Source organism: Styela clava, chromosome 14 (assembly GCF_964204865.1).
Source record: "Styela clava chromosome 14, kaStyClav1.hap1.2, whole genome shotgun sequence".
Taxonomy (NCBI): domain Eukaryota; kingdom Metazoa; phylum Chordata; class Ascidiacea; order Stolidobranchia; family Styelidae; genus Styela; species Styela clava.
In genome coordinates this window covers 15049543-15076911 of record NC_135263.1, presented here as the reverse complement: position 1 = coordinate 15076911, position 27369 = coordinate 15049543, and the positions used below count along the sequence as shown (strand labels likewise).

Sequence of the window (27369 nt, the reverse complement as noted above, 5' to 3'; positions counted from 1 at the left end):
TATTTTGAAAATGTCTACGAACATGTATGCACAACCTATTATGGTTCAACAACCTCTCATGGATGCTCGAGCAGCTCGAAGAGAAAGGAACAAATCCACATTATATAAACTGGGAATCACAGAAATAGTTGCAGGGCTTATTTTCTATTCGGCATGCATTGCCAGCATTTCAATATCATCTGATGCTGGAAGATATACTTCCAATATAATCTTAATTTATCCTGGGATATGGTGTGGTGTCTTCCCTATCATCAGTGGAATTCTCGGCATTTTGTCCCGGAAAAATCCAACAGAATGCTTATTTATTGCAAACATGGTGATGGCAATTTTTACAGCAATTTTCATGGCTATACTCTTCAGCTTATCCGTAATTTCAGCCCTTATCGTTGCTGGCTATTTTTTTCTGACTGCATTGCAAGCACTTAATTGTATTGGCAGCTTTGCTCTTTTCGTAGTGGCTATTATTCATTCTGCATATTGCTGCTCTGGGAGTTGCTGTTACTCGCCTTCGCAACAATTATCTTCAGGCTCAAATTATGCTCATGGTCAACGGTTTATTCAACTACCAAATGGTCAGTTTGTTCTCGTTCAAAATCAGCCATTTGTTAATAACCAACCCGCTCTACATGCAGCACCTCTATGGCAACCCCAGGTAGGCATTGTGCAGCCAAGTACATCGAACCAGTATCCCCAAACTCAAATGAATATGAACTCCGCTCCTAAGCCAGAAACAGGAGCTGCTGAAAACCCACCATCATATGATAATCATGGTTTTGCTACAAATCCTAATTATATGTAATTCGATTGCTAGTATATAGCTGTATTCTTCCGAGTATTCATTTGATCGCTTTGTTTTATGCTGTTTCCCCACTTTGCATTTTCATTTTGCTCATACCTTGGCGTGTATAAACAGTAGTATTTGCTTACCGTATATCATTTTACTGCTACAATCATGAGTTTGTACAATATTGCTATTCACTGAGGTCTATCATTGCTTGATTGATGAAATTTAATGAAAATAATGTTGCCTTATTTTATTGGCCAAATGTTGGAAATTTTCTATTTCGTAGTGTTTGAATATTATTTTATAACTTATGCATTGCTTGTCTCTTGCTTATTTTTGTCCATATAGTTCACTCTCATCTATGTAATTATTGATAAGTGAAAAATTAAAATAATTAGCGGACCAATTTATTTCTTTAAATGGAATATTCTAGGTGTATTACGTTTAGCAGTTTCAATTTTTAAAATTGTTATGTATTATTTTATATGTTACTGTCTGAAAGATGTTTCTAAAGGTATTGCAATCTCTAAGCTGTTCTAAGTATTTAGATTTGGGTTACTTTGGGTTATTATTCATTCACATGATCTTTGAGGTATTGATTTACACAAAAATATATTGCTAATGCTATGTATATACAAGTGTTTGAAAAATTGTATTATTATTGCCTTTCCCATGTGATGTGACACATTCCTTTTTATTAAGGAGATCATATAGTATTGCTTGTTTGTAACTTTACATATGCTTGATTTATAATTTTATCAAGTACATTAGTTGTTTTACCCTACAGTTTTTCTTATAATTCACTGATGTATGTTATCATGGTCTCATAGAAATAATCAGGCCATGTCTCTGCACTTGAAATAATAAACTGATAAATTCAACTATGTCTAAAATTCACTTGGATTGTCAATCAGAGGAAAGACAGTGATTCGTAATATGATTGGGCCATCTCACAACTAAATGTGTTTTGATATAATGTAGTGGTTCTCAAAGCATGGGGCACGCCCCACAAGGGGGCAGACAATTTATTAAGGGGGCGTGAAACTAATTGAAAATGAATGTATTTGTTAGATTTGATCTTACCTGCCTTATTTTGGATATTTATATTTGCTTATTGTTTAGTTGAAGATTGTGATTCCATCCACATAATTTCATCATGTTTCTTGAATCATACATACTTTCACCTTACTATTTGTTATTTGTAGCTTATTGTTAGTTAGGTATTTTTGAGGTTGGAGGAGATGCCGATTAACATGTTTGAAAACCACTGATCCAATGCTTTTTATGAATATTTTTATATTTTATCATTCAAGTAAACTTATGTTCTACATAACTGAGTTGTAACTGTGATAACAAATTGAGTACTGGAATTCATTATTTTGAAAATGTCTAGGAACATGTATGCATCACCTATCATGGTTCAACAACCTTTTCAACCTCTTATGGATTCTCAAGCAACTCGAAGAGAAAGAAACAAATCTATATTATTTAAACTAGGAATCACAGAAATAGTTGCAGGAAATATTTTCATCTTGGCCTGCATTACCAGCATTGTAATTTCACCATTTTATGCTGGTGGAAGATATACCTCCGATGTAATCTTTGTTTCTTCTGGAATTTGGTGTGGTATCTTTCCTATCATCAGTGGAATTCTCGGTGTCTTGTCCCGGAAAAATCCAACCCAATGCTTATTTATTGCAAACATGGTGATGGGAATTTTTACAGCAATTTTCATGGCTATACTATTCAGCTTATCCATAGTTTCAGCCCTCGTCATTTATGGCTATTTCTTGACTGCATTGCAAGCGCTTAATTGTATTGGCAGCTTTGCTCTTTTTGTAGTAGCTATAATTCATTCTGCATATTGCTGCTCTGGAAGTTGCTGTTACTCGCCTTCGCAACAATTACCTTCAGGCTCAAATTATGCTCATGGTCAACAATTTATTCAATTACCTAATGGTCAGTTCGTTCTCGTTCAAAATCAGCCATTTGTTAATAACCAACCTGCTCTACATGCAGCACCTCTATGGCAACCCCATGTAGGCATCGTGCAACCAAGTACATCGAACCAGTATCCCCAAACTCAAATGAATATGAACTTCACTCCTAAGCCAGAAACAGGAGCTGCTGAAGCTCCACCATTATATGATAATCATGGTTTTGCTGCAAATCCTAATTATATGTGACTCGATTGCTAGTATATAGCTATATTCTTCCGAATATTCATTTAATCGCTTCGTCCTATGCTCTTTCCCCACTTTGCATTTTCATTTTGCTCATACCATGGCGTGTATAAACAGTAGTATTTGCCTATATCATTCCACTGCTACGATCATGAGTTTGTACAATATGATATATTGCTATTCACTGAGGTCTATTGCTCGATTGATGAAATGTAATGAAAATAATGTTGCCTTATTTTATTGGCCAAATGTTGGAAATTTTCCTTGTCGTAGTATTTGAATATTATTTTCTACCTTATTCACTGCTTGTCTCATGCTTATTTTTGTCCATATAGTTCACTGTCATCTATGTAATTATTGATAAGTGCAAAATTTGAATAGTTAACAGACCAATTTATTTCTTTAAATGGAGTATTCAAGGTGTATTATTCGTACGTTTAGCAGTTTCAATTTTTAAAATTGTAATGTATTATTTTATATGTTAGTGTCTAAAAGATATTTTAAAAGCTATTGCAATTTCTAAGCTGTTCTAAGTATTTAAAGATTTGGGTTACTTGGTCATTTTTATGCACATGCACAAAAAATATTGCCAATGCTATGTGTATACAACTGAGACTGTTTAAAAAAATTATATTTTTAATGCCTTTCCCCTGTGATATGACACATTCCTTTTTCTAGGAGATCATATGTATCGCTTGTTTGTAAATTTACATATGCTTGGTTTATAATAATATCAACCACATTAGTTGTCTTATTTCAATTAACTGTTTTTCTTATAATTCACTAATGTACGGTATCATAGAAGCAGTCACTTCAGCATATATACCATTATTCTGAACATTAAGCAGTTTAATTTGTGGATTGTGGTTTTCGAAATTTTCCTCCCATTTTTCAAAAATTGCTATGATACCATCATTGTTCACTGCATGTACTTTCATATTTCCCAACAAGTGGCAAACGATAATACATATCATTCTTGAATAATTTCAATTCTTATTGCGATATTTTTCAGCATCGTCATTGGATTAAATCTTTATGCTTAGATAAACAGGTATTATTGGGGTTTTACATAAATTTAAAGATATACAAATGAAGATTGTATCTAATACGTCATTTATATACAAGGGTGTTCTTAAAGTCTCAAATTTTTTTTAATTGCAGAGGGGATTCTGGATACCATATAGCGTTTGTTGCGCCCTAGGTGTGTATTGAATGAAGTAAAAAACATAGACACTGATTGAAATGAAAACATTTGGGTCCAAGATATATTGAGAACTTCTTCACTTCATCAGAAAATTGTAATTGTGACGAGACTTTACACACCCTGTATATTGAAATACTAAAAGGTTTTAGTCTTGTGTGTTTTTTTTTACTGACCAATGGATGGCCCTGCTATTGCCTGTCACCATTTTCAAATCCAATAGATGGTTTGATCAAGTTTGTGATATTGATATTTTTGTATCATTTCTTATGATGACATATTGCTTCATGTATCTACAATGTACAACATTACAAATAGTTTTGTTTCGCAATTTGTTGGCAATGATGATTGATAGAACTAGGGGGTTTCAAAATCGGAAATTCCCATTCCCGTCTGAAACAGTCGCTTCGATTACGTGCTCGTTAAAATAGCCGACTTTTTCAGTGTATAATGACTTTACTGTGGCGTGAAACATTCCATTCATGACAACTACGAGAATCGACAATAAAAAAAATACATATCTATCGTATCCCAGCGGAACGGACGCCACTTGTCGAAAAAGCACACTTATTTAACAGATAATGATTTTTCTGTTGTGCAAAGTAATCAATCCATGACCGATAGGGTATATTTAAAATTATTATTTAAATTGTCTTTGATTAAACATGCGTTTGCGTCGACAAAATAAAGGCATTACTACTCTAAAATACCACGGCAATCGGCGGACATAAAAAGGTGTGGTAAACTACCCGATTATATCTTGTTTTGATCCGTATTTTTGCCGTTTTTCGAATTCGACTTGCTGTACTTGCAACACTGACTTCGCTCTATCGAAATGCTGCCACTTGGATTATTTTTAAGATAAAACCGTTAGAAAAATCCTCAAGTCTGCTAGTAAATTTCACGGAGAAAAAATTTGTTTCAGTACAATAAAAATTGATTAAATACACTTTAGTTTAGATTAATTTACGTATATACCATCACAACCAGAGAATAAATCGCGTTCCCAACCTTGTATAATGTTAACATGAAAATTTTCGACGACAATTTGAAGTAATGGATAAAAAGGTAAATCCCGCACACAATTGACTGTGTTTCGATCTTAGTGACCGTATGGTTCTCAATTCCGAGCAAACATAATGTGTGGCTTAGGCCCACGAAATTTTGCGATTTATTAAGCTTAGGGAGGCGTATTTAATTTGGCGCGGACCTCTTACAGCAAAACTTATATTGTTTACGGTTTCATTTTTAGAATATTGTATTAGTATATTGCCGTTTTTCAATCAAAAATTGGGGAGCGTACTCACTCCTTCATTTTGTCTTTAGCATCTCACCGCCGATGAATGAAGTTCAGAGATGTATCGGCCATTTTTTCTGTATCGGCAATATATCGGTATCGGTTAAATATAGACCGATACATTTAGCTTTTTAATCTGATCCAGAATATTTTAAAAATTAAGTTAGAATACGGATGTTGAAATTATTTTATATATCATCGTTATCGTGGCACAAATTTGGGGAGAATAATGAATAAACCTCAACGCAAACGTGTAATTAGTAGTGATATGCTGATAACCATACTTTGTATTATGTGCCATTTCGGTGTAAGCTAACATGAAATGTTGTGCATCCTGAATGATACTACGATGCAGGTGCAGAAGGTCAGTATTACCAATTGCCCCCTTTTTGCTGAAATATCACAATTTTTTGAAACTTTCTGTGCCGATTAAAGAAAGGGCTGTAGTTTTTATCTAAAAATATTGTAATTGGCAGTGGCCAATTAAATCCCTTGAATACTGGTTTTATAATGATTGCTAGGCAAAAGTTCCAATACAGTATGTGATTAAGTTTAATAACTGCGTTATTGATTTTCTCCATTAATGTGCATCGCATTGATATATGTATCGATTTGAACATATTTTCAGCTGAGGCAATTGTGTTCCTTTTCTGAAATGTAACAACATTAAAAAACTTCCCCTTTTAAAATTTATTGTTTCATATGTGTAATTTTAAGGCAGAATTGGTTACCAAAATATATCAATGCTACAAGCCCATGGTGGATGGAACGACACTCTAAGGAAATACATTTTTTAATGTATATGCACACACCCATGTATGTTCATTCAAACTTGATATAAGACTACGATTGACCACTTTTATGCCTTTTTAAAATGACATCATTCGTTTAATTATTTTTAGGATTATGGTGAAGGTCGTTTTTAAGCAACTGATTATTATAGCTGTTACGTTCTGATTCTATTGCAAAGCTCATGATGTTATGATTCATGGCATTAAAGCCTGAGTATGATTACGATGCGTTTTGAAATTGGCTACTAAGGTAATTTGATTCTATATCTATATGATCTGACTCAGCATTAGCTTATGTAACATGTTCAATTTATTTATCTAATCTTAAGAAAGTTAAATATAGTCTAAAACCCAGAGTTATCAATAAGGTGCAAGAAATGAGAAATAGAAATTTCACTAAAGTTTGCATATTTTCAAGATTTTACTATTATATAGTAAATAGGTCATTTTCACAATCTATAATATGTCATGTATTCACTTGAGTTCTACATTGATATTATTGCAAGTCTCATGTCAATATATCAAACCGCAATTAAAGTTTCATTGCCTGGGTGCTACAGGCAGGTTTCCATATATGGTTAAAATGAACGCGTACCAGTTTGATATTTTGTATACATCATCTTGCTTGTGGTGTGCAGTTCCACTTATTGTCTGTGGAATGGGCATTTGCTGTGAGATTAAATTCTGGCGTTTGTACCGTAGATTTGTACCTTGCGTTTGTACAGTGGATAACTTCGATGAGGAAGCAAGTCTGCCGAGAGATTGTTAGATATCGGTGGCCCATTTGTCTAGCCTTGTTCGGAGCACGAGTCAGCGTCGTATTACGTCATTAACAAAACATTACCCAATGGATACGATCTTGTCGTATTATCGGTTTTATTGCCTCTAATTTGTAACATTAATGCAATACGTCGTTGACTCATTGTGTTGGAATCTGTTTCACACAACATTGTCATAACTATAGGGTTGGGACCCCGGAAAATCCCGGGATTTGGACTGTTTTTTTAATCCCGATCTCGCCATTGTTTTCTAAAAATCCCGGGATTTTAAGACTTTGTCATCCGCATATTGATATTCGCACAAATGGCAAGTTATGCCATTTTATTTAATACTTATTTTGAAAAAAGCCATCCACGCTTACAGTATGAGTCAGTCAGACTAAGTGGAATTAATGTGCGAAATTTTTCTCAAATTTTACCAAGGAATTATTATTTGACAGGTAGAATTGCCATTATTGCCGACTTATTTATTCATCATTTGAACTCAAAATAGCATTCGGGATTCACGCAATGACTTTGCAGGGTTTTAATTCACTATTTAATACGAAAATAAAATAGCCACGATAGAAAAGTAAAATCAAGAAGATCAACTATCGTCTTCCTAAATATCCGCGTTCCGGCGTTAGAAATGATAATGTTTTTAGCTTAAAATTGAGACAATTAATTTACAAACGGTGACAAGAAAAATCAGAGCCGATCCAAAAGATAAAAATCGGAATGAAATCCAGGAACTCTACCCGGTATTTGACAATTCGTTAAAATTATTCGATTAGATGAAAATCTACTTTTTGCCCACCTTTGCGTTCTATAATCACGCCAGTAATCTGACGAAACGCGTGGTAGTCCAAACACTGATGCAATGAAACTTAATAAAACCTTCATAAATTTAGTAAATTGCACTACTTCACGAAAGCGTGGTGGATTGACGAATATTTCATATCTCGAACACAAAAACAGGTATCTTTTTGGATAGTTTCTGCGGTCTGAAAAATCGAATAGGCGTTTCGACATAGTAAATGCTATGATATTTGTCATCAAATTATTCTCGACACAGAACATATATTTCTTTCATTTCTCCATTCTGTTGAACATAACGCCAAAAAATCCGTACGATATATTATCGAGTGCATAGAAACAGTAAAACGCCCAAAATATTTACCGTTGTGAAACGTCCCGTCCTCATTGTCTGGGCATTTTTTGAATACCTGATGACCGGAATCGAATCGAATACAATTTTCGAACCGAATCTCGAATTCTTGGAGGATATTCGACCCTTTTATTGCAATGGATCCTCCATTCACATAAATTACTGAAAACACAGAATCCATCACTCGAACAGTATGCTGATCGTTCACACACAATAAAAACATGTTCCATCAATACCTCATTAGGAAGATAAGAGTCATATGTCAACATTTAATTTTAAAATACGGCTTCAATAAAAAAATTGAAGAATTCACCTCGGACTCTGGCGGACAAAAAACAAGATGGCGGCAATTAGAAACTTTCGTTTAATTAAACGGATTCGAAAGTATTTACTATTCGGTTCGAATATTCGATTTGAAATGCCCAGCCCTAGTTCTGTACTCAACAAATTAGTATGTTTTCCTGTATGTTGAATTGTCGGGTCACCGAACGAATCATGGTGGGCCATTCTCTGACGCGCAGATATAGCCAGTAGTGGGATTCAGCCGGTTCGCACCGGTTCTATAGAACCGTCTCAAGGAATTTTGATGAGATCAGCGAACCGTTTAGCATTACTGAAAAAAACATGACTTTTTGTAACAGAACCGGCTGAAAAGTATGACATTTGTATGGATGGAACCGGCTGACAAAAAATTTGAATCCCACCACTGGATATAGCCAATATAATATTATGTTTTGGCGTTGTGCTGTATGAAGGCAGATGGAAGCGGTCCAGTCCTTAGCTTGACCTCTATCTGCCTTCACCCGATACTAACGCCCAACAACGAATACAAAGATACCAGAATTCACTAGCACGCGATTGATATATTATTGCCAACTTGATCGCCACAATTCTACAGTATCTTATGAATATATATATACTGTTCTTTTCTGTCTTAACTCTTCCTCCTTTTTTTACAATACAAACCGTGACGTGCTTCTATATAATAAATTGGGTCCCTAAGTTATGTACTATCAAGCACGGTAGGAGATCTAACCTTGATTGTCCGATCAAAACAATATGTTTGTGCGAACAGCTAATAGTTAGAAAATGGATTGTCATGATCTACTTTTTTTTCCCAATTTAAAGAACTGAGCTAAATCCGATTTACAAATTTTTACCGAATCACCGAAATTCAATCAATTTGATATGATTGTGCTTACACGATACAATGGTTCATAGTTATCCTGAAATTGACAAAATACCGCAGTCAAGCTGGTTTTATTGCTTTGAATGAGGGGAACAATGTCTCATATTTATTTGTGAATTGTTCCAAAATCTATCGGTGGTAGGCGACTAGGTCTCTCAAATGGAGCTATCGGGTTTCCAACCAGCCCCAGATCTGCAGGCAATTCAATGTGATGTGGTTCGCTTCTTGGAATTGGTTCAAGAAGAGTTGTATTTGATTTCTGTGAAAAATTTGTATTGGGAAATGACAGTTCTTCGGGTTTGATCGTTTTTAATTCGGATTCATCGATGTGTGAATGTGAATCTTTGCGAGTGCTGATAAGAGTCTTCTCATTTTGCGCGGGAACTTCCATCGGGAATACTCTGGTCGCTCTTGAAAAGATACTCCGAGACTGTGATGTTCGCTCATCTATCACGCATATTGCATCACTTTTCTCCTGTAATTGTAGATTTGTTGATTCGTTTGTACATGATTGCTCAATATCCTCGGACAGCTCAGATATTAAACTAGAAGTCTTCAAGATAGTGCCAACCTCTATCGATGAGATGGATGAATTCGTTGGTGAAGTTAGTAAATTTGAAACTGGAGTCTGTGAACTGTCGAATTCGGAAATGGACACGTTATGCCTGGGTGAAAGAGAATATACATTATTCTTGACATTGGAATTCTGTGACAACGACAATTCCATGAAATTATATGAAGCTCGGAGAAAGCGACCAGCATTTTTAAAAGTTGCAGTTCGTGCAGTAGCCTACTTAACATTTACGTCTTTGTTATGATGGCTTGCAATAGGCATATTATAGTAGTCATAATAGTACAAGTATAATGGGATATGCACGTATAATCAGTCGGGGAAAATAAAAGTTTATGTTTCAAAAAGGATCTCGAATAGGTGGATGAAATGGCGATAAAACAATATCCCGATCGCTTGCGATTGAAAATCCTAACTAAATTCTCGCACTTCGTAGCTTTGCGTGCATGTGCTTCACTGGGCATTTACAAAGTTCGGTGGCTTCTAAAGTTCTGCAGCACTCCGTCTCAAACTACCGATAGCTGTCTGAATTCCCTAAAACGCCGTTGTATGATGCTAAAAATGTGGACTGCACAAAAATGCGTCAGTGTTACAATTAACAAAACATGGGATATATATTATATGTATATATATGCAGTAACGACAAGATGGGATCTCTTTTGTATTGCACTCAATAACAACAGGTTCGCTCTTTTAAAAATGCATGTCTGTTATTACGTAAGCTACATTGACATGACACGGTTTACTTAAATCTAACAAATAACTGCAAAATTGAACTTTGTTACTTACTTTAGCAAAGATTCTTCAATATTTTCCTTGGTAGAAGATTCCTCCAGAAAACAAATACATTCGTCCATAACTTCAATCTGGCATGCCATCCACATGATGAAGAATCCAATTGAAAATAATAGCGATATTATTCCAGAGTAAACCAAGATATCCAATTCGTTGCTGAATTCTAAGCTTCCGGAAACAATGAGGCCTGTACCGATTCCAACTAAAACAGTAAATATAAATAAGAGAAAGCGGTATCTGCCATAGCTTTTGATTGCTGTCACTCTATTATATCCCATCTCATGATGGAGCAGAGTAGCCTGCTACGTACAGAAACATTCTTGAAGACAACATATCCTACTACAGAAAACTCACTTTAATCTGCATTTATTATTCATTTTACGTTCCGTTGAATATTTACGTATCCTGTTGTGGTACTCCAGTTAGCCTTGTGCAGCTATGTACGCATAGTTTTCGGCGGATAAATAATTAATTTTTAAACTCTTATTGATGCATTGTTCGGAACAGAGGAACACAACAAAACTTAGTTCGATTACATTCACAGGCATATCGTAAAGAATGAGTCACAACTTATTGCCTAATATATTTATGGCATATAATAATTAATCGGTTAAAAAGTTTTATTCGGAAATCGGAATATTTAAGTAATTTATTATTGATAAGCTTTTCTATTGGAATTCAAAATTGTAATAGTTTGGGCTAAACCCCAGATACATATGAGACACACGAGTGCAATTCGATGAAATTCGACTTTTCTAATTAATTGGATGTTAAAACATTCGGAACAATCAAAACAAGAACTGACGGCAGCACATTAAGTTGTTGTAAACTGGTTTATGCCATGACAGCAAAAAATGGCTGTAGCAAATTGGTACAATAACGTGGTTTAGTGTGTGCAAGTAATTTTACTAGTGTTTTTTCATCACATTTGAGTGACATATTTTCTGAAGTTCAGCACGAAATGCTATTTAACAAAGTGCTTTATATTTCTTATACTAATAATAAAAAAGTTTCGAAAAATGATCGATTGAACATTTCAAAAATTTATAGACTATGCAATATGTATAAAAAATATCAAAATTACTAATAAGGAATAAATCTAGACTAGATTTCACATCGATTATATTTTTGCAGTGGTCTCGGTCTATTGAAGTAAAAATCTTACTCACCTTTATTATGTTACTGATATAATCCCCGGTTTCCCCGTCATTATCCTCAAGATCAATTTCTCGTATCCAAATCACGAGAAGAATTATTTTTGTTTCATATTATTGCGTCACCATGCATTCATTGTGGCACTCGTGAAATTCCACGTAAAACAGACGATAGTATCTTCTTTAGAAATATATCGTAGAGGAGTTAGGTGAATTGGCATCTTAGTTGATATAATCTTGCGCTTTTACGCAAAACTCGAAAAGGTATACGTATCAATAAAATGGAGTTATGTTGTAGATGTAGACTACTGTTAATATTATTTTTATGATGATAGGAAACCGATTTATATGATTAGGAATGACAGCATTTTGGGAAGCGCGATCGTATTTTAGCTCGAAACCGTTACGTCCAACTATAACTGAAACTTGACGAAAATCACTGTTTCCGATCTAAAAGAGGTTTGGTTGAATTATAAAGACATAATGAAGTTTTGGCAGACAATTTTGAATGTAGCAGTCTCTATTGGAGATATACCAAGAATTCGATTCAATATCGTAATCTCACAAATAGGATATGAAAGATCGTCCTATGTTGCATTGTGGGAATTGAAAAAATTTCTTTTGTGTGGTATCTCTCTTTTATACTCTCTCGCGTTCACGAAACGTGTTTACTTTCAATTAATGCTTTTAGAGGGTATTCAAAAACCGAAATTTTTTTTATAACACTCACGTTTTAGACACATTCACTAATACACAGTCATGCACGGAAAAAATTAATTATTTGGCAGAAGATTATGAAAAATATTAATGAATGAGCTAAAATAAATTACGATGATATTAAAAAAACAAAATTAAATGTTGAAACTAGAGATGAAAGTATCAATACAAATTATAATAAACATATATGCTAAACTCTATGCAATTTAAAGACTTTGGCCCTTTTGCACATATGTTCTCGTCGCGAATAGAGCATTTCGAATCGAATAGTAAATTATTCGAATCGGTTCAGAGCTAAATTTCGAATCGCCGCCATCTTGTTTTCTTCTTTTCGCCAATGGTCGAGGTGGATTCCCCAATTTTCTTTTCGTTAAAGTCATATTTTTTCAACGCAATTCTAACATATGACTATTTTCTGTAGTGAGTTATTGATAAAACGTGTTTGTTATTGTGTGTGAACGCTTAGTAATCCATCTGAGTGATGTATTCTATGTCTTCAGTAATTCATTTGTTATGAGGACCAATTACTATAAAAAAGTCGCTTACAATTATGTATTTTCAAGTATTCGATTCGATTCGAAAAAATTATTCGATTCGATTCTGAAATCAGAAGGTATTCGAAAATGCCCAGCCCTAGTCGTGAATTAAAATAAAACAGCATTTTTTGGTTAACTTACTTCAGTACTTTGTCCCGTAGACCTCCCTCTAAAAATAATGTAAATATTCGATTTCTTCTATGTTCGAGCACTGAAAATCGATTTGTTTCACAACAACAAAACCTTAAAATGAACAAAAATAATTTTGCGAAGCTATCCGCAAGTTCACTACATGTCCATCAATTACTTTATTCGATAAATGGAGCAACCGTCAATCTTGATTGGTGAGTGTCAAGTGTTCGATTATCTTGGAGGTTTGTCATTTGATCCGCTTGGAATACAACCCTGGTACGTGGCCCAATAGGTGCATATAGGCTATTCTTCATTGTGGTTGAGATTATATTATTTTGACCTAATCCGCTGATATACACAAACGTTTATTAACTACTCACTTCCTGGACGCTTCCTACTAAAGTTTTGTCTATGAAATTGAATCGCGGTAATAGGACAAGCTGTAAAAACAAGACAAGTGATTCGACTGTTGTCGCATCACATATTGCCGTTGTCGCACCGCTCACTCAATTGCCTTGAGTTAGCAGGGGAAATTATGTGTGAGAAAGATTTTCCGCCGTCGCTTGGTTGTTATGTTACTGCTCTGCTAAAGTCTATGCATACAGAATAATTATTAGATGGAGTTCCTCAAGGATCTTTACTTGGCCCATTTTTTTTCTAGCTCACATAAATGCCTAGATGTTTGAACCCCTGTGGGACGATTATGTTTGCTGATGACACTGATTTGATTCTCTTCGGTAAAAAAGTCCAATTTTGTATTACTCCATTCAAGCAAACATAAAATGCAAAACTTTTACTGCTCAATGACCAAAAAATTGAAAGAGTGAGTGAAATGGTATATCGCCACGCTAATAACCGAATTGCGTAAGTCATTTGTAGCAGTTTTGAGAAAAACGTAAAAAACTTCCTAATGATATTGTTATGCCATTGAGAGTCAATAATTTGCCATGGTTCGATTTTTTGATCGTAGCCGGATTTGAGTTAATTTGTATGACGCAGTTATGTGACGTCATAATGGCGCTCTCTGACTTAGGCAGAAATGTGTCTATGATTTGATGACATACGCAATTTTGCAACCAGGCTATATGCACCAGTCCTGAAAACGGTATGTTAGTCGTTGCTGAAAACCAAACACTCCAAAAACGAATGTAATTCTCAGTATCTACGGTGTCTAATCCCCAAAATAGCTAATCGGTTTCAATTACATTATTTTTTATGTTTCAAAATATATATTTCATCAATATAACACGCTCTGCACAGCCACCAAATAGACCTTATTCATTAAAAACCCATCCTACGCGCAAAAAGAAAAGTGATGTAAAAATTTTTTTTTTAACATTAGCTCTTATGGAGGAATGTGATCACCAGAGCAGGAATTTGCATTTTTTGTAATTTTCTAGATATCTTTCATTGTATACGTGAGCAGTTTTGAGGATAGAATATTTTTTACATCTTTTTTGATATTTTTATCATGATAAACATGGTCAAGATTTTTGATAATCGTTCATTAAAATTTTAATGAGCGCGGTGTTTCCGATGACGTCATTCTCACTAGACCATGAGATTCTGCCAACGCGCCGTGCTCTGTGGGATATGCGCAGATGCGCTGCAAATGCGGCGCTAATGTCGCTTTGGGCACGGTACCGGTACTGGAAGCGTTTAACATTGACAATCTATAACCCATACCATTTCTATCACGTTTGTTTACTGGTTTTACGCATTTATACCTGTACAGCTAGCAATCATTTACTGAAGGCATGCTGACGTGTTATTTAAACTACCGGTACCGTACCAAGGCTGCAAGAGGTGAAAACTAAATTATTTAGTAAATACTGAAATAGGCGTACGAACAAAAATGTTGGTCATCCTGCCAATAGGCAGGATAAATTGTACGGTACCGTTATACAAAAAATATGAATATCTCCAACCTATAATGGTACAATACCGGTCTCCTTACTAGGTTAAAAAACATGACTGAATACGAGCGGGAGATTTATTTTGTCAACCAGAATACAAGCATTGAATCAGTAAAAATTATATACAAAACACACAGTTATTCGGTATAGACTAGGGAGCGATACGACCATCACAGTCAGCTCCCCCCTGCCCCTCATGTTCGCTATCAAAATTAACAGATAATTAAGATGTTTGAACAATTTAACGAAAACTCCTTGGAGCAAGGGTTGACTAAGTTACGGAATATTTTTGGATTCGGTTAATTAAAAATGTAGTCCATTATTAAACCACTGCTTTTTTTTTTAGATTTTCACTTAGTGGACACTTAGCAAGTACGACAGTTAATTTATAAAAAAAAATTGTAATTAATAACAAATCAGTAGAAGTCAGCTCGGGTATTCAAACATGTGATGATTGAAGTGAGGAAAAAATTTGAAGTCACGTTTAGGATATTACATTAAACAACAATGGAAAAGGTACATTGGAATTAGTCAAGCTTCAAATGCTAATGGCATTAATGAAAAGAATATGCGAAATGAAGACTGAAGTTTCCATCTGAGACATTGGAAGACGCTGAAACCTTATAGACTTGATAGTTTGGAAAGCCTTCTCACAATGCAGTAATAATGGGACAAATATTTATAATGTCATTATACAGGCTTTAAGTTGAACCATATGTTTAATTATAATATCTATCTTTGCTAATAAATGCTGAAAACCATTTATTTCAATCTGCCGAGTGATTGGGGCCAGAAATTTGCTGTAGGGACCATCACCAGGGCTGGATTTACCGATAGGCTAGGCAGGCTGAAACCTAGAGCCTCGAAATTCGGTTTCGAAGTTTGTAATTCTTTTGAAAACTTGACAAGTTTGAACCCTACGAAAAGTATATATATATATCAAGATTTTCAGAGTAGAAAATTCTGTAGACAACTGGTTTCAACCACATTGTAAACAGCCATTATTGCGTCGTTTGCATCATAATAAGAGAAATTATTATTATGCGCATTCTGCTGGAAGTTTCTATGTTAAAGTATGACTGTAGCGGTTGTTTGATCAAAAAAAAAAAAAAAAATGGAAGAAAAACTGCCTCAAGTAAATTTTTATTCTTTCAATTTAAAATTCACACCCGTGAATGGGAAAGTTTAATGCTTTCATATTTTTCAAATTTTAAGCAATTAAATGTGGTGTTGCTTAGAGAGAAATTCTGAGTTCAAAAATATGAAGGGGCCTCTCATGGTCTAAATACAGCCATGAACATCACCAATTTTGGGATATGTACATGGTGTCAACATATAAACTGAGTCAGGCCATTGGATTTTGAAAGGTGTACCAGAAATGTACATAGTTACATGGAATCCATGAAATATATAACATCCAACAAAAACCAAAATATGTCTTTCGTTGAACGCCATTTGTGGTCCCGCTACCGGTATTCCAGTATTCTGTTATCACAAGCAGTTCGAGCGCATATCCCACAGAGCACGGCGCGTTGGCAGAATCTCATGGTCTAGTGAGAATGACGTCATCGGAAACACCGCGCTCATTAAAATTTCAATGAACGATTATCAAAAATTTTGACCATGTTTATCAGAATAAAAATATCAAAAAATGATGTAAAAAATATTCTATCCTCAAAACTGCTCACGTATACAATGAAAGATATCTAGAAAATTACAAAAAATGCAAATTTCTGCTCTGGTGATTGTAACAGCCGTTCTTTGTGACCTGGACGACACCGACTGCACACTAGATATTTATTAACAGTTCAATAACGCGGTCTTTCAAGCCCCAAGTTTGTATCCTCAATCCAGAAAATCACACAACTCGAAGTATACAGTTGACACGGTTATCTTAATACAAACGTAAAACCAAATCAATACAAAATACTTGCAATAAATCAATAATCATACACAATTCGGCCCTTAGAAAGCCTACTCAAATTTATGAACACAATTATCAAACATAGTTAATTATTAAGTCGAACCAAATTACTATTGAATAACTTGCAGTCTTCAAATCAGAAAGAGTTACAAATTATAACATACCGAATTTGTCTGCTATTCCAGGCTTAAATTATCATAAGTTGAACATGAAATCATTCGTCAATGAAATCCGAACAAATCAATTAAATAAACTATAACTGTAAAATCAATCACAAAAGGCCATTTAATGCTCATAAAATATCCCTAAGATAGGCCTATGTGGGCAGCCATAATCTACATTATTTAATCGTCCTATAGTCAAAACAGAAAGCCAAGGTCGCTGAACAAGTTTAACTTATTTACAAATTACAACGAAACGAGCGCCATTCTCTGCAAAAGTAAAGCGCTATCTAAAGCAAATTACCGAAACTATCCATGTCTAAGCGAGACATGTCTGGGCAAGCAATTGCCACGAAGACTCTCTCAATTGTTTCGTAACAAAGTGTGTAGAAGCACACTGTCAATCAAGGGAAATTACGGCGTCAACAATAACAAATAAATTACTACACAAGTTAAACAGACGCAATGTTTAAGTCAATACAAAAATCAAGTGAATGCGATTCTCGATGTAACATTCCCCCAGCCAGATGTTGGAACCCAGTGAAAACATCTTACTCACAAATTTCTTACATCGAGGATATCACACACTTGAAAACATTTTACTCATTAACTTTATGAATCAAGCACAACTTTGCAATTGGCCTTCTCAGTAAACCCCTGGATGTCTTCACAGTAACTTGACGCACTGCTCCAAGTTTATCAGGTGTAGTTTCCATAACACGTCCAGTCTGCCACTTCCCTCTGGGTATAGTATTGTCTACAAGTAGCACAATATCACCAACTTCCATATTACGTTCTTTAGAAGTCCATTTCTGTCGTGTTTGAAGTGTGGGTAAGTATTCTTTGGTCCATCTGATCCAAAACTGATCAGCTAAATACTGAATTTGTCGCCATCTTCGTCGAGTGTAACAGTCCTTTTTGTCGAATATGCCAGGAGGTAAATTACTTGTAGGATTCAGTAACAGCAAGTGATTTGGAGTGAGTGGCTCATCATCTTTCGGATCGAAACTTATTGGAGTGATGGGTCTGGAATTCAACTGTGATTCCACTTCACAAAACATAGTAGCCAAAACTTCATCTGACACCAACTGATCGTGTAAGAGAGCAACCAAAATCTTTCGAACTGATCGAATTAATCTTTCGTAACATCCTCCAAAATTAGAAGCAGTAGGTGGATTGAATTGAAATTTAATATTCTCCTGACGCAAAAATTGTCCAACTTTGCTTGAATTCCAAACTTCTATCTCTTTACGTAGGATTTTATTTGCTGCAACGAAGTTACTACCGTTGTCACAGATGAACTTGAATGGTCTACTTCTACGTGCAATAAATCTTCTTAACGCATTTATGAATGAATCTGCATCCATCGAGTATGCAACTTCCAAGTGTACGGCACGAGTTGTCATGCATGTAAATATACAGCCCCACCTCTTGACAGTACTTCGTCCTTGCTTTACAAGAAAATGTCCGAAGTAATCCACTCCAACATAGGTAAATGGTCTTTCACCTGGTGTGACTCTTTCTTTCGGAAGATCTGCCATAATCTGTTTACTCACAGGTGAACTTCTTCTTCGACAAAATATGCATTTTCTGATAACAGATTTCACCATAGCGCCTCCTTTAACGATCCAAAATCGTTGTCTCAGAGAAGTCCATGTACTCCCCATACCAGAATGATGTGTAGATACATGATGTTCTCCTATAATCATCTCAGTTACATGATGCTTATGTGGAAGTATAATCGGATGTTTAACATCAAAATCAACCGGTGCATTTCTCAATCTCCCACCAACTCTGATGAAGCCATCTTTCACAATCGGATTGAGTTTATGCAGAAAATTTGCAATCTTCAATCTCTTCAGTACTTGTTTCCCAGATGTACTTCTATGATTGTCGTTCAGCAAGGCATCAATAACTTCGCCAAATTCTTGTCTCTGTATGTATTTCAAAATGTCGTCTCCAGCAACTCGCAATTCTTCAACTTCAAGTTTCTCATTGCACTTATAATTCTTCTTCTTCTTATGAAGATAGTCTTTGAATCGAATCATCCATGCACTTGCCTTTTTCAATTTATACCATGTTGAGAAATATGAAATGAATTTATCAATTGGCTTCAAAGCGGAATCAGAAACATAATTCGCAACAACTCGTGGCTTGCATCTTACAAATTCATCAGGAAGCTCAGGTAACTGTACTGGCGGTTTAGGCCAATGTTCCTCTTGCTCTTGGAGAAATGATGGTCCCTTCAGCCATCGTTCATCCATCAACGATTGTACCGACAACCCTCTGGATGCATCGTCTGCCGGATTCAAATCTGTAGGTACATATCTCCACTGCAAAGCATTCGATCCCTCTTCAATCTTTGCAAGTCGATTTGCCACAAATGTTGGAAATCTTCGTGATGTATTATTAATACTCAAAAGCACGGAAGTTGAGTCTGTCCAAAACATCGACTCTATTTCTTCGAAGTCTAATTCACGTCTCAGGAATAAATCTAATTTGACTGCAAGAGCGGCAGCAGTCAACTCCAGCCGTGGTATTGAAACAGTTTTGATGGGTGCAAGTCAAGCTTTTCCTAAAAGAAACGCAACATGAATCTTCCCATCTTCATTGATTAATCGCAAATACGATACCGTTCCATAGGCAACTGCAGAGCCATCTGCAAAATGGTGTATTTGACGAGTCACAATATTGCCAAAACCAGAAGGCGCAAAACATCTTTGCATGAATATATTCTCAAGTCCAGGAATATCTTCGAGCCATCTGTTCCACAATAAATTTTCACTATTCGATATTTCATCGTCCCATCCATAATTATTTCGACATAACTGCTGCATCAATATCCTTGATTTAAGTATTACAGGTGCCACTATTCCCATCGGGTCAAATATCGAACTGAGTACAGACAAAATCCCTCGTTTTGTTGCGGGTTTTGATTTCACATTAACATCAAATCCAAAACAATCTTCTTGGATATTCCACTTTATTCCGAGTACTCGATCGATCTTTTCAGGTTCTAAATTTACACTTGACGCAGAGTCTGCTCTGTCTTTAGCAGGGATCTCAGACAGAACTTCAGGATTGGAACTTTTCCACTTTGCTAGATGAAATCCTTTTTTCTCCAGCAATTTATTCGTTTCTCGAACAATATGAATTCCCTGGTTTACAGTAGATGAGCCATTCAGGTAATCATCAACATAAAAATTTCGCTCAACTCCTTTGACAACTTTTTCGTCAAATTCATCTTGGTGATCTTGAGCCGTCTTCTTCAAACTCCAATTAGCGCAAAATGGAGATGAGACGCTACCAAATATGTGCCTGACCATAAAATATTCTGATGGATCCTGTGACAAATCACCTCCAGGCCACCACATAAATCGCAATACATTCCAATCCTTTGGGTGCACTTTCACCTGATGGAACATTGCTTCGATGTCAGCCACAATAGCTATTTCATGTTGTCTAAAGCGGAGAAGTGTTCCAAGTAGAGAATTTGCCGTATCCGGGCCTCTCAATAGTTGGTCATTCAAGGAAGTATTCATACACCGTGATGCAGCGTCAAAGACAACGCGTACCTTGCCTGGCTTTTGTTCAGAAACCACAGGGTGATGAGGCAAGTACCAAACTGCACCTTTATTGCCAACTTTATATTCATTCGGGATACGTTTTGCAAATCCAAGACTAATATATTTTTCCATAGTATCACAGTACTTCTTTTTCAAAACAGGATCACTCTTCAATTTTCGTTCAATGTACTTTAAGCGTTTCATCGCAACACTTCGATTGTCTGGCAAATCAGGACATCCTGGCTTCCATGGCAATGGTAACTGATAATGTCCGTCCACGATCTCAACTGAATCTTCCATCAATTGCAATGCATATTTGTCTTCCTTAGACATCGATGGAATAGGTGACAGTGAAGCGTCTTTAAAATCACTTTCCCACAAACATTTGATTTGCTGACTCAGCAAGTCTCCCTCTTGCACTTGAACGCAATGAATGTGAACATCACTGTTTCTCTCGTGAGATAAAGCTGGTCCAACCAATGACCATCCTAAAATGGATTTCTTCGCCGAAGGTTCATTGTGTTTCCCTCGTCTCTCATCCATTGTCCAAAACACTTTAGGGACATTCACCCCAATCATCAACATCACATCTTTACACGGCAGAGTAGGAATCTTCAATCCCTTCAAATGTGCATAACTTTGTACATCAAATTGTGCTTCATTAGCTTTAACAGGCAGTCTATCAACAGTTAGCACATGAGATAAATCAACACTTTCTCTACCATCAAGTGATTTTACAGTAAATTCAACCGCATAACCATCTTGTGATGTTGGTATCGCATTCACAGTTGTCAACGAAAACTGCGTTTTCCTGCCTCTCAACTTCAATAGATCAAGAAGTCGCTCATCGCATAAGCAAGCAGTAGAGCCTTCATCTAGAAATGCATACGTTTTTATTTCTCTTCTGTTGGCACAGATCTTGACAGGTACAATATTCAAAAAACATCCTGCTGAGCTTTTTGAAGTCGCATATGCTTCAACTTTTGACCCATTTATACCAGCAGCATTTTCTGTCTGGGTACATGTCTCTTGTTCTCTTCTGTGCAATAAAGTATTATGTTTCAACCTACACCCGTCAACAATACAAGCAGGTGGTTTACGACAATTTCTCGACATATGACCATATACAAAACAATTATCGCACAATCTTGCCTTTCTAACAATCTTCAAGCGGTCACCGTGTGACTTCTGCAGGAATTTGTAACAGTCAACAAGTTTGTGTGACGTCTTTAAACAGTCAGGACAGACATCTCTTCCCTTTTCAATATGTTTTGCACTGGTAACACTGCTGTCAACAGCTGAATTCACAGCAGTTGAATGAGCGTGAATCTTTCGCCTATTCGATGATTGAAATCGTAAACGATATTGCTGTTCTTGCTCTCTTCGAGCTCTCAAGGCTTTTCCATAAGGCGTATTTGCAGCCGCAGCCTTTTTCTTCATAAATCGAACAAGATCTTTAAATCTCACTTCTCTATCTTGTCCATCTAATTCTGCCACTGATTCTTCCCAGTTGTTCTGCAACTTGAGAGGAAGTCGTAATACGATGGACAAAATAGTATCAAAATTATCCAAATCCCCAAAATATTTCAAATGAGTCAAAGTGACTAAACATTCTTCTAACGTTTGAGAAAGACGTAACAAACCTTCGTTATCTCCAGGTTTCAACCATGGTCCTTTAGTCAACTTTTCCGAATATTTTCTAGCCACAAGCATTGGTCGACCGTATGTCTTTCTGAGCAAATCGCATGCCTCTTTATAACCTTCATCGGGTGGCAACATTGTACAGTGCATAATCAGTTCCCTCGCATCACCTTCGCAGTATTGTACCAAATATGACAACTTTGTACTTGTATCATGTACTCTTCTATCAATATTTAGGTTGAAGTTAGTGATAAACCGGACATATTCAGTCTCTATTCCACTAAAATGCAATAATTCAGGTCGAGGTCTATCAATTCCGTCTTGCAACATAGATGCCATATTGCCCAATAAACTTTCCACATTCGGTGACGATTGATCATGCGTGTTTCTTTGTTGTGGGATGTGTGGTTCTGTGTACGGAGGTCGGTTCACTGATTCATACTGATCAGGAATATTCACATTCACAGCATCTCGCACATTATCAGTAGAAGCAGGTCTTCTAACATTTAGTACAGGATTTTCCATTCTGACTCGAGATTGTGATAACAAATCTAATGCTGGCAATTTAGGTCTCACATCAGGAGGCTTTAATACCGGCACTCCTACTTCATTCACTGGTACTTCTTGGATTTGATTAGGTGAATGTGAACGAGACATATTTTCATATAATGACATACCTTCGTCTCCCTGCGAAGCATTTTCCCATACATCGGCTGCTATACAGGCTGATTCATATGCATGCTTCAATTCCAAACGCTTTGTTCCACTGTGAGCATCTTCTTCAATTTGTCTAGCTCTTATTTCAGCATCGCGTTTCAGCTTTTCAGCCTTCATTCGAGCTTCTCGCTCTTGCTGTGCAGCCTCTTGTTTAGGCTTTTGTGCTTCTTGCTCTAGCCTTTCGGCTTCAAGTTGGGCATCTAATTTCATTTTCTCCGCTGCCATTTTCGCATCATCTTCTCGCTTTTTTGCGGCATCCTTTTCTACTTGCTGCCAAATACTAGCATGAGCAAGTTCTCTGATGGCAATGGCTTCTGTACGCTTAGTACTCGAACTTGAACTGGCACACGAACGACGGGAACTTTTTCCAGAAATTACAGAACGTGCTTCAGGGCTATGTGTCGATGATTTATGACCATCAGCGTCACTCTTTTTGAACCAATCACGTAAGTGCACATTAAATTCTTGAAACTCGCGCAGTTCACACTGGAAAAATTCGCTGACATTTCTCCGATCTTCTTCAGAACGTAAAGTACTCACATGAATTTCATGAGCATTTGAATACTCGGTGAACCGTTTGTCAATGTCAGCACTTTTCAATTTCAACAAATCTCGATTTTTGTAGTCTGACATAAGTCTCTCAGCATCTTGATATAATTCCTTTATACGAGCACGTAACTCTTCTAAATTTGATTTCGAAACAGATTGCGCATCCATAATGTACAATAACAGTGCTCATCAAACATGAAACAAAAAAGTTTAAATGTTCAACACTAGGATGATTTCTTCAATTTTGACGATTTACCGAACTCCTGCCGGCATTCGACGAAACTTTTGTTATGCAACTCAGATGACTTTATTTGCATAAATTTGATAACTTTATTTGCGAAAATTCGATAACTTTAATGTAACAGCCGTTCTTTGTGACCTGGACGACACCGACTGCACACTAGATATTTATTAACAGTTCAATAACGCGGTCTTTCAAGCCCCAAGTTTGTATCCTCAATCCAGAAAATCACACAACTCGAAGTATACAGTTGACACGGTTATCTTAATACAAACGTAAAACCAAATCAATACAAAATACTTGCAATAAATCAATAATCATACACAATTCGGCCCTTAGAAAGCCTACTCAAATTTATGAACACAATTATCAAACATAGTTAATTATTAAGTCGAACCAAATTACTATTGAATAACTTGCAGTCTTCAAATCAGAAAGAGTTACAAATTATAACATACCGAATTTGTCTGCTATTCCAGGCTTAAATTATCATAAGTTGAACATGAAATCATTCGTCAATGAAATCCGAACAAATCAATTAAATAAACTATAACTGTAAAATCAATCACAAAAGGCCATTTAATGCTCATAAAATATCCCTAAGATAGGCCTATGTGGGCAGCCATAATCTACATTATTTAATCGTCCTATAGTCAAAACAGAAAGCCAAGGTCGCTGAACAAGTTTAACTTATTTACAAATTACAACGAAACGAGCGCCATTCTCTGCAAAAGTAAAGCGCTATCTAAAGCAAATTACCGAAACTATCCATGTCTAAGCGAGACATGTCTGGGCAAGCAATTGCCACGAAGACTCTCTCAATTGTTTCGTAACAAAGTGTGTAGAAGCACACTGTCAATCAAGGGAAATTACGACGTCAACAATAACAAATAAATTACTACACAAGTTAAACAGACGCAATGTTTAAGTCAATACAAAAATCAAGTGAATGCGATTCTCGATGTAACAGTGATCACATTCCCCATAAGAGCTAATGTTAAAAAAAAAATTTCACATCACTTTTCTTTTTGCGCGTAGGATGGGTTTTTAATGAATAAGGTCTATTAAGACTAAGATTAAATATAAAACAGCATGCACCATTATATAAAAGCCAACCAAGGTGAATTGGACTCCGACAGTGAATATCACAAGTGCACGCCTTCCTTTACTGTAGTATAAATTCAAATTTATAAGCACTGAGCTAGAATCTGAGATGCAAAAACTCGAAAATACTTCGCAGAGGTTATTTTGCCTTTGTGACGTCACATTAGTCCTGCGATAACAATGCTAATTCATTATGACGAAACATATGCACAAATGTGCATGTCATACAAAATCTTCATTTTTATGAGTTTCAAAATTCTTAAAATAAAATCTGAGTTAACATACAGGTGCGTCGCTTTACATAAATACCTATTTTATAAAAAAAAAACTCAAAACCGCCAAAAATGACTTAGGCAATTCGGTTATTAGCCTGACGATATATTCTTATGGCTTGTCTTTGATGAAAATCTTTCTTGGAAATAACAAATTGTGCATTTTATTAAGAAAACAAAAAGAAACTTGCTGCCAAAGTATCCCAGTGTGTCAATCAATCTGAACAGTTACGATACTGTTGCTCATTCTGACTCTTTTGACTTTCATAATAACGCGTCACAAAATTGCTTCCACGATTTACTTTTCAAAATATCTCCAACCGAAGAAGTAATTCTAAGCTGTAATTCTAAGCTGTTCATACGTTTCATGAGTTAATGTGAGTAAGCATTTCCTATCTTTTACTGGACTCAAACTTTGGAATTGTCTCTCCTTTAACTCTCTTTTTCCTAATGATATATATATTCGTACTACCATCCTTGGTCATAATATGACAATAATAGGTATTTTCGGACTATTTTACGTTTATGTTCATGTTTTGTGAAGTATTCCGCACTAACTAAAATCATTTTTGGCTTCCAACTATGATCCGTGCTTGATCCGTCAAAATTTTTTTTTTTGTAAATTTTTTATCTACTACTAGGTGAATTTTATTTATGTAGGTATTTCAAAGCTTAGAGATACACGAAAGTATTTGTCATTACTTCAAAGATGAGTCATTTGATCGAGCGGGAAACAATTTCGCGCACATAATAAACAAACAAAGATTCCAGACAACTATCGTGAACATGCTCTTACATATCATTGAATATTTCGCGTTTCGCTTCGCTTGCGAAGCTGAGTCTGGTTTTTCTGCAAAGGTGACGTAATGCTCTTTGAGCAGAGCGCTTAAATCTTGTTTCTTTGTAACACGTGTTCATCGGAGCGATGCGAGTGTGAAACGTTCTCTCAAAATTTTTTGAAATTTCTCTCTTCTTACCGGCGTAAGGTCGAACAGTTTGCGGATACGTCATCTGGGCGCGTTTTAGTAGGAAGACGCGAAAATAGGCTTTTCAAAGAGATATTGGGGGTGTTCCTGGCACGTTTGGTTAATTAGTCATTACATATTATAAAATGGTACAAAAAGTCGATTGTAACCAGCGGAAAAAGAGGGTTAAATTGGACACCAAAAAATCTTTCAGAAAGTCTCAATTAGTTTCGAAATTTTGAAATTACTGTTTCGAAACATGTTGTCAAAGTTGGGACACACCTATATCAAGTATAATCGGCATTTTGATAACTGTTTTTCTTTACTGTTGACTCTTGTTTCGAAAATTGATCTTCAATTTGGCGACCTTCATGAAATTATTAGTTAATTTTATTTTTTTTTAATTCATTTATTTTTGTTTAATATGTAATTTATCTTAAGTTTCTCGCATTTTCTTACTGTAGCATGTCTTTGTGGTTGTGTGTGTGTACATGTGAGTGACCACTTCTTTTTGGCAAAATCCTAAATTCAGTTCATTTTAAACTTTACTTAAGTTTGTGTTTGCTCCCCTGATTCTATAATCAGTTCTGTTTATTTGTCCATATCAAATATTTCATTGTCTGTTATACTGATTATGGAGTCGAAATAAACTTATACTATTCTATTATTATCAACTGGATAATTCTTTTCATACCGGACCTGAAGTAGAATTGGCGGGGAGGTCATGGTTCGCTACATGATTATCGTTTTACCGTGCTGTTATCTAGGATAAATATGAATATCTTATTTTATTTTACCTAGAGAGCTATGCTCAAATATATGGACACGTAGCACCACATAATTTTGATGACATCATAGCAAAAAATAAAAGTAATAGCCCTCTAGCAAAAAATATAATCTTTACTCACTAAAAATTGCAATCAAAGCAATTGGTACAGTAATCAAAGAGAAAAGCAACTATTTAAAAACGTGTCAAAGAACAACAAGAATAAGAACAACAACAACATAATATTGAAACGATCGCTATGTCCACTACG

General features: G+C 35.7%; 4 protein-coding genes across 4 annotated transcripts; 1 reads left to right on the top strand and 3 right to left on the bottom strand.

Annotated features, from left to right (window-relative positions):
• Positions 1–10: 10 nt before the first annotated feature.
• On the top strand, positions 11–6793 carry LOC120341257 (uncharacterized). The gene is made up of 2 exons (XM_078119699.1): positions 11–797; positions 2147–6793. The coding sequence occupies exons 1-2, from the start codon at positions 11–13 to the stop codon at positions 2968–2970; spliced, it is 1611 nt and encodes a 536-aa protein (XP_077975825.1). The 3' UTR covers positions 2971–6793.
• Positions 6794–9272: 2479 nt separating this feature from the next.
• On the bottom strand, positions 9273–11962 carry LOC120331330 (uncharacterized). Its single transcript, XM_039398408.2, has 3 exons — positions 11907–11962; positions 10732–10939; positions 9273–10036 (listed from the first exon to the last, which is right to left on the bottom strand). Exons 2-3 carry the CDS (start codon positions 10824–10826, stop codon positions 9478–9480), a joined length of 654 nt encoding a protein of 217 aa, XP_039254342.2. The 5' UTR covers positions 10827–10939; positions 11907–11962; the 3' UTR covers positions 9273–9477.
• Positions 11963–16937: 4975 nt separating this feature from the next.
• LOC144432133 (uncharacterized) lies at positions 16938–19727 on the bottom strand. Its single transcript, XM_078120227.1, has 2 exons — positions 17281–19727; positions 16938–17085 (listed from the first exon to the last, which is right to left on the bottom strand). Exon 1 carries the CDS (start codon positions 19725–19727, stop codon positions 17877–17879), a length of 1851 nt encoding a protein of 616 aa, XP_077976353.1. The 3' UTR covers positions 16938–17085; positions 17281–17876.
• A 114-nt stretch (positions 19728–19841) lies between these two features.
• LOC120331349 (uncharacterized) lies at positions 19842–24859 on the bottom strand. The gene is made up of 2 exons (XM_078120226.1): positions 24450–24859; positions 19842–24254 (listed from the first exon to the last, which is right to left on the bottom strand). The coding sequence occupies exon 2, from the start codon at positions 23916–23918 to the stop codon at positions 19842–19844; it is 4077 nt and encodes a 1358-aa protein (XP_077976352.1). The 5' UTR covers positions 23919–24254; positions 24450–24859.
• Between the last annotated feature and the right edge of the window lie 2510 nt (positions 24860–27369).

Coding starts and splice junctions, on each gene's coding strand:
- LOC120341257 (XM_078119699.1), top strand. CDS start 11: ATGTCTACGAACATGTATGCACAACCTATTATGGTTCAACAACCTCTC. Junction 798..2,146: donor TACAAATCCTAATTATATGT/AATTCGATTGCT, acceptor TAACAAATTGAG/TACTGGAATTCATTATTTTG.
- LOC120331330 (XM_039398408.2), bottom strand. CDS start 10,826: ATGTGGATGGCATGCCAGATTGAAGTTATGGACGAATGTATTTGTTTT. Junction 10,037..10,731: donor ATTGAAGAATCTTTGCTAAA/GTAAGTAACAAA, acceptor TCTTTCACCCAG/GCATAACGTGTCCATTTCCG.
- LOC144432133 (XM_078120227.1), bottom strand. CDS start 19,727: ATGTTTTGGACAGACTCAACTTCCGTGCTTTTGAGTATTAATAATACA.
- LOC120331349 (XM_078120226.1), bottom strand. CDS start 23,918: ATGGATGCGCAATCTGTTTCGAAATCAAATTTAGAAGAGTTACGTGCT.